At 40.0% G+C, this 7857-nt stretch overlaps 1 protein-coding gene across 3 annotated transcripts; it reads left to right on the top strand.

Annotated features, from left to right (window-relative positions):
• Positions 1-739: 739 nt before the first annotated feature.
• LOC105456375 (targeting protein for Xklp2 homolog) lies at positions 740-6943 on the top strand. Of its 3 annotated transcripts, none has more exons than XM_011700345.1 (4): positions 740-991; positions 1623-1707; positions 2338-2420; positions 3895-6943. In XM_011700345.1, the coding sequence occupies exon 4, from the start codon at positions 4022-4024 to the stop codon at positions 6356-6358; it is 2337 nt and encodes a 778-aa protein (XP_011698647.1). In that variant the 5' UTR covers positions 740-991; positions 1623-1707; positions 2338-2420; positions 3895-4021; the 3' UTR covers positions 6359-6943. The 3 variants fall into 3 exon arrangements, with proteins under 3 accessions (XP_011698647.1, XP_011698648.1, XP_011698649.1); XM_011700346.1 differs by having other exon boundaries at positions 2328-2420; XM_011700347.1 differs by lacking the exons at positions 740-991; positions 2338-2420 and having other exon boundaries at positions 1695-1707.
• The last annotated feature ends 914 nt before the right edge of the window (positions 6944-7857 follow it).

Below are 7857 nucleotides of genomic sequence, written 5' to 3'. Positions count from 1 at the left end.
TGACTTGAAATTTTCACTGACGATACATTAATTAATGCAATTTATATATAGTGTTGCGTGTGCAATGAAATTATAAATTCAATAATTTACAATTCCCTCTGTTGTAATTTATTAATTTTCGCGTTTCTTATATTATGTATAATAATTTGCTGCTGCTAATTTTTTCAAAGTCCTGTGGATTAAGTTGCGTGGAAATTAATGATTTGAAGTTTCCACTGGCAGGAATTTCGTTACAGGCATAGAATATATCGACATAGGGATTTTTGAGATTTAATGTTTTCGCTTCATGAAAACGCATATTCATCCTACATTCGGGGCAGCTAATTGAAATAAATTACAATTTTCCGGTGAGTTTTCGGCAAATAAACGGAAAGAGGCGGAACGAAAGGACGAAATATGAATATCTAGGCTATATTCCAAAACGAATTGCTTTCGAGGAAAATTTTATTTAAAAACTGTAATCTATATAGTTTTCGTATATATACTATATATTTTAGTAGAATTTTCCTCGGAAGCATCGTTTTGGAATGCCACCCCAGTATTGAAATTTGTACTTGTAATTTTTTTTTAGAAACAGTCAGAGAAAGACAAAAATATTCTCCGCGGTGTTAATTCTTTTTACTCCAGCTGGACCATCGGCGCTCGCGACGCGCGTGCGCGAAACTTCGTACCCGGCCAGGCATCTACTTGCATCGTGCTGGCTAGCAACAACGCCAGCCAATCCGGACGAAGCACCGAAAGATTCAAACTTGAACGTGTGTGCAACGTACAGACGTCCAATCCGTCGTTGGCACCGCTCGCGGAACGCCGAGACGTTCGCTGACATTCCCGCCTTTTCGAAGGGTTAATTGTGTGTCGAGTGCAAAGGATTTTAAGGAGATAAAAGCTGAGGATAAGAGATATCGCTGGAAGAAGCGAGGAGAAGTGGCGCATTTGAGTTCTCTCTCGACGGAGGGCTGTTTGCGCGAGACGAGGGACGTAAACAACAAACGTAAGTTACACGCAAGTACGCCGTACTAGCCCTTTATTTTGATCCTGCAACGACAATGTTGAATGATGTTGAATCTGCAAGATTTAGCAATTTCTCGTAAATGATGACCAATAGAACAGAGAGCTGTTCTCTCAGATATTTCTCGTGTTTTTAAAACCATGCTATTTCTATTTATTTTTATCTGTTTTAAGGGACGAACAAGTTGTATTATTACATGATTTTTAATTTTGTTACCTTCCTGGATATCTTTTCGTACAGGGAACTTCTCAGATTCAACATTGATGTCGAGGAACAATCTACTAGTCTCTCGGCTAGACGAAGAAATGACAAATTCCTTTTCATTTCTTTTACAAGATCTATTCTTATATTCATAACAATTTAGAACTTTGTGTATCTAAACAATAAGATTGAAACGTGTCTCAAAATAATTGTCAAGTTCTTGTGTGTTTTGATTTACTATGTAATTTTAAATTAATAAATTAAAGAATATAGATTTGCAATATTGTAAGTCAAAACTAAATACAAATGAGACTAATAAGTCGGACCATACTATTTATCTTTACCGGTATAAAGATTGCTTCTTAGATTTATAATAATTTAAAACTTTATGTTAACTATAAGCTGTTTGCAGGAAAAAGCGAAGAGAAGTAGTGCATTTGAGTTCTCTCTCAACAGAGCTGTTTGTGTGGGACGAGAGACGACAGTAAATAACAAACGTAAGTTACACACAAGTACGTTGTACTAGCCCTTTATTTTGATCCTGCAACGACGATGTTGAATCTGCAAGATCTAGCAATTTCTCCTAAATGATGACCAATAGAATAGAGAGCTGTTCTCTCAGTCGCAGATATTTCTCGCGTTTTTAAAACAATGCTATTTTTATTTGGTTGTTTTCAAGGGACGAGCAAGCAGTATTTTCGAATTATTACATGACATTTTTAATTTTGTTATCTTCCTCGATATCTTTTCGTGCAGGGAACTTTTCAGATTCAACATTTACGTCGAGGAACAATCTACTAGTCTCTCGGCTAGATGAAGAAATGACAAATTCCTTTCCATTTCTTTTACAAGATCTATTCTTATATTTATAACAATTTAAAACTTTTGTGTATCTAAACAAGATTGAAACGTGTCTCAAAATAATTGTCAAGTTCTTGTTTGTTTTGATTTACTATGTAATTTTAAATTAATAAATTAAAGAATATAGATTCGCAATATTGTAAGTCAAAGCTAAATACAAATGAGACTAATAAGTCGGACCATACTATTTATCTTTACCGGTATAAAGATTGCTTTTTAGATTTATAATAATTTAAAACTTTATGTTAACTATAAGGTGTTTGCAGGAAGAAGTGAAGAGAAGTGCCACATTTGAATTCTCTTTCGACGGAGAGCTGTTTGCGTGGGACGATAGGCGTAAATAACAAACGTAAGTTACATGCAAGTATGTCGTACTAGCTGGTATTAACCCTTTATTTTGATCCTGCTACGACAATGTTGAATTTGCAAGAACTAATTACTAATTTTTCTGAGTGATGACTAATAGAATAGATGCCTTTTTTTTTTAAGTACAAAAATCACTTCTTAAATTCATAACAATTTGAAACTTTATGTATATAAACAATAAAATTGAAACAAAGTCTCAAAATTATTGTCAAGTTCTTGTGTGGTTTGAAATTAACGAATTAAAAGATATAGATCTTAGAACATATATTAATATATTTTACTTATATATTGTATATCTTTTTTTTTATTTATGTAGTATATGTTTTAAGATATAGATTCACAAGATTATAAATTAGAGATAAATGCAAACGAGACCAATGAGCGAGGCTATTTGGCTGTATTATACATCTTGAAAAGTATAGAGATTGTTTCTTAAATTTATAACATGTTAAAACTTTATGTATGTACTATGTAAACGATAAAATTGAAACGAGTCTCAAAATAATTGTCAAGTTCTTGTGTGGTTCGAAATTTATGAATTAAAGGATATATAGATTCACAAGATTATAAATTAGAGATAAATACAAACGAGATTAATAAACCAGGCTATTTGGCTTGTTATACTATTTATCTTTACAAGTAAACATTGCTTCTTAGATTTTTAATAATTTAAAACTTTATGTAAACTATAAGATTGAAACGTGCCTCAAAATAACTACTGTCCAGTTCTTGTGTGTTTTGATATACTATATATATAAATTAACAAATTAAAGCGTATAGACTCACCAGATTACAATTAAAAATTAAATACAAATGGGACTAATGAGCCACGTTAGGTGACAACTTATTATAATATTAAGAAGCAAACGTGACATAACTGATTGCAATTGGAAGCGTTTGATCTGCAGGGCAGTCATCTTGTCTAACGATAGAATTATTTATACCACCTAGAGATGTAAATAGAAAAAAAACAAATTTGTATTTTTTCAATGAAATAAAACACTTTTCTAATGTTTTTTTTTTCTATTAGAAAAAAATACGTTTTTTTTTTACATCTCTAAATTACCACCCCATTTTGAAGAACCATCCTGTAGGTCAAAACTAGTTATATTGTGTTTCTTACAATAATATTATAATAAACATTGTCACTTGTTAATCTTGGTCATTAGTCCTATTTTATAATTTATTTTTTATCTACATTATGTTTTTCCAACACTAACATATCCGATCTCGCGTTTACTTGAATTGTTATGTTAATCGTCGTAGCTTGAGGATGATTAAAATGCAAAGATAATTATAATTAATTTAATTTATTTATTTATATTATTTAATTAGAAAAAAAAGGTAGAAGTTGTACGCTTAAATAAAATACGATTTCTGTTGTTATTTTTAATTCTGAATAATGCTTTTTATCGCCGAGATATGACTTGTAAAGGTTTGAAATTTTTATGTTGCAGACTATCATTAGCCTACTGTTGGATGGCATTCGTGTTTTGACGTAGCACAGCGGGATTCTTTCTCTCTTTATGACTTGATACCAGTATATTTCGCGTGTACCTTATACATTCTGCTTCGACTGACACGATGGGGGATTATCTTGATCTGCATGCGCCACAATGGATAGACTTCACCGAGACCTGCAGTCCGTTGCGGTTGCCGGATTTCTTCGACAAGACGCACGTGGTGCACGAGCGTGCGGAGAACTTCTGCGACTCCACGTCCGAGAACGCGGAGAATATTCAGCCCGCGGCCAAGACGTGCGTCGTGTGCCCCGCACAGGCGGACTTGGACGTTATAAAGAGCACCCCCATCAAGGTGGTGTCCCCGAAAAATAACAAGGAGGTGATCGCGGAGACCACTTACGACCAAGTGTTCAGCGACGCGGTGAGGAAACTGGAGCTCTGTAGGAAACCGCTTAAGGCTCGAGAAGCGATGAACAAGACCGCCCAGGAGTCGAAGGATGTCTTCAAGACGCCGAACACGTCGAAAATCGCGAAATCGACCAGATCCATCGGCAGTCGCAGTGCGCCAAATAAATACATCCCGTCTGGCCAGGATTCCGCACCGAGATCCGTGAAAGTTAGCAAGAGCATCCGCATGCCGGGTAACGACACGTCTGCAAACGCGAAGGAAACGCCGGTCGGTCAGGACGCTCCGTTCAAGCAGAATGAAAATTGCTCGGAGAACGACGCTTCCAAGAAATCGAACGATCCAGCGGACACCAATGATGAGGAAGAGAAGCGAGGCGACGAGGAGGAAGACAACAAGAAGCGTGAAAAGGACATTGAGAAGTGTAACGAGATAGACAGCAAGGAACATGAGGAGAGGGAAGATTACAAGGAGCCGCAAGATAAGTCGGAGGAATCGACGGACGGCAATAGAGAGGCCAAGGAAGAGGACAGTCAGGACGACGTGGACGCCGCGGTCGAGAGGGGCGGTCGAGCGCAGCTCTCCTCGAGCAAGCACTCGGTTCTCACCTGGCACAACCACAGGCGAAGCTTGCAGAAGCGCAGAGTGTCGCAGGCCAACAAGAAGTACGTCAGCCTAGCGGAGGCGGTGTCGCGCTTCCAGACCGAAACGCCCGAGCGTTTCCGCACCAGGAGCAACAAGGCGGGTAACGCGAGCATGCCGCTCAACGTGTCCAGGTTGACGCAGAGTCGTCTGAAGCCGACCGTGCCGGTCTCGCCGGCGCTCATATCGAAGAACCGAGCGCGTCCCGTCACCGTGCTGAGCCGAGAGGAACGCGAGAAACTGGAGGTGGAGGAGATGAGGAAGTATCAGATAAAGGCCAATCCGATACCGCCCTGCGTGCTGCGAGGATCACGATTGACGAGGAGCAACGTCAGCCTGGCGAGGAAGCCAACGGCGGCGGCATCTTCCGCAACGGAATCCGGAGGCGAGAAGGCTTGCGCCACCGCGAAGAGCTCGCTCCAGCCTAGAAGCCCGCCGCCGTCGCATCGCGACAGAGTGTCGTCGTCCGCCCCGAGGAACGTGGTCACGAAGGTGGTGGTGACCGATCCCGCGGGTATCATCGTGGAACGCGAGGAGATAACGTTCTTCGGCGTGCCGAAGGACACCGGCGCGTCGAAGAACGTGACGCGCATCGTGCCGTTTAGCTTCGAGGCGCGCAACAGGGATCTGCGGTTGAGGAAGGAGCAGCGGCTGAAGAGTCTGCAGGAGGCGGCCGGCACGTCGAAGGCGGAGTTCCACGCCAGGCCGGTGCCGAATTTCTCGAAGCCGCCGACACCGGGCGGCAAGCAGCAGCAGCAGCAGCAGGCGACGAAGAAACCGGTCCAACCGTGCCCATTCAGCTTCGACGATAACGTGAAGAGGCTGTTCGAGCGGAAGGAGCAGCTGGTGAAGCAGGTGCTGGAGGAGAATAAGCGGGCGCGCGTGTTCCGCGCGAATCCCGCGCCGATCTTCAAACCCGTGATGGTCCGCGGTAGGTCCAAGGAGCATCTCCTGGCGAAGGATCACAAGAATACGAATGTCGCGAACGAACGGCGGACGGAGGACGATCAGGAGAACAAGGAGCCGAATGTCAATTCTCTCAAGACGGAGAGGAAGAGCGTGATGCAGAAGGCGAAGAGCGCCGTTGGCTGCGCCCTCGACAAACAGAAAGCGCCGCCGTTGAAGGCCTATCCGTTGGAATTGAACACCGACAAACGTGCGAAGGAGCGGCAAGAGTTCGACGAGAAGCTGAGGCGCAAGGAAATGGAGCAGGAGGCGAAGCGCCAGGAGGCGGAGAGGAGGAGAATCGAGTCCGAGAGAGCGATGCAGACGAGACTGCGCAAGCAGGCGGAGACCAAGGCCAGGCCGATGCCGGTGTACAAACCGCCGGTCATTGTGAAAGCGACGAAACAGCTGACCGAGCCGCAGAGTCCCGCGTTCGCGAGCAAGCTCAGATCGAAGCGAGCATGAACGGCAGCACGCGTTGATTACAGAGTCTTTAATTCACAACATTAACTGCGTTGAACACAGTATGTCTGTCACGAGTATGAATTTAACAAAAAAAAAAAAATATAGTCTAGATTCATTATTCTTAAAGAGAGCGTCTGGTTTAGGACGCTGAGAAATAGGTGATTTTCGCGAATTTTTTTAACAAAGAAAAGTAAAGTCGATCTTTCCATAACTGTACCGATACTTTACTGGATACTTATATTATACAAAAGAATTTTTTAATGTAAAAAACTTGAGAAACGTCATGGCAATCAAGTGATTAAAACGCCTCGCTACTGGAGTTACAAATTGGCGGGCGAAATAGAAAAAGAACTATTTGACGTATCGACTTCAAAGCTCTTTATTTAAATTATTGTCAACCATCCTAAATGAACTAAGAAAAAGAATTTTTACTTTGTGCAATAAAAATTGTTTAAATTAACTTTTTTAAAGGTGTTCTTAGTTCATCGACTATACAATTATATTTGTGTTGCGAATTAAAAATGTTTTCGGTTTTTTTGTTTCGGACAGAAATTACCGGCTCTATTTCGCCTGCCATTTTGTAACTCCAGTAGCGAGGCGTTTTAATCACTTATTTGCCATGACGTTTTCAATTTTTTAAATTAAAAATTTTTTTTGTATAATATAAGTATCCAGTAAAATATCCGTACAGTTGTGGAAAGATCAAGTTTACTTTTCTTTGTTAAAAAATTTCGCGAAAATCACCTATTTTTCAGCATCCTGAACCAGACGCCCCCCTTAATGGTGGTAAATATTTCGCTTTTCCATCGCGCGATGATGGCTTTTATATCTTAAAATAGGAAAATGATACTGGACCACCCGTTCTCTGTTCGCAGGATATTATTTTATTTCCTCTCGACTCAAACCGATCCAGGCTTCAAACTCGTATAATAATCTTTAAAAAATAATCAACAGTTCTCTCTTTATAATTTAATCATTGTACACTATAATCATTCGTTAATATCGGCTTGTATACATATATACATTCATACATATATATGGTTTCATTACAGTTGCACTTGAATATGCCTCCAACTACAACAGATGGTGTATATCCATCTCGTACTGTACAGAATTACAATATCGTATTTCGAATGATGGGAATATCTTTTAGTTCCTGACAATCTTCTCTAACTGTGTCATCCAATTGTCTTTTTTTTTTATGCTGTTGATTTTAATATTTCAAAAAATACCACTTTAATCATCTCGCCAATAAAATATACAACTGCCCCTCTATTTATCGTCTATGTAAAAAATTGTCTTGTTACGGTTGACGATGTGACTATTGTATTGAAAATTGATATTTTTAATATTCGCCAATCCGCAATATAAATTCTTCTAAATATTATCCAGTGTTTTTCGTCCAAAGTTGTACATAACGCACGAAAAATTTGTTAAACGTATACAATGCTGATCGATAAAACGCAATCAAATGGCAATTACTCAATACCTCCGTTACG

This window comes from Wasmannia auropunctata, unplaced genomic scaffold (genome assembly GCF_000956235.1).
Source record: "Wasmannia auropunctata unplaced genomic scaffold, wasmannia.A_1.0 LD335703.1, whole genome shotgun sequence".
NCBI classification, from domain to species: Eukaryota; Metazoa; Arthropoda; class Insecta; order Hymenoptera; family Formicidae; genus Wasmannia; species Wasmannia auropunctata.
The sequence above is the reverse complement of the archived record's forward strand: the minus strand, read 5'-3'. Positions and strand labels throughout refer to the sequence as shown.

Coding starts and splice junctions, on each gene's coding strand:
- LOC105456375 (XM_011700345.1), top strand. CDS start 4,022: ATGGGGGATTATCTTGATCTGCATGCGCCACAATGGATAGACTTCACC.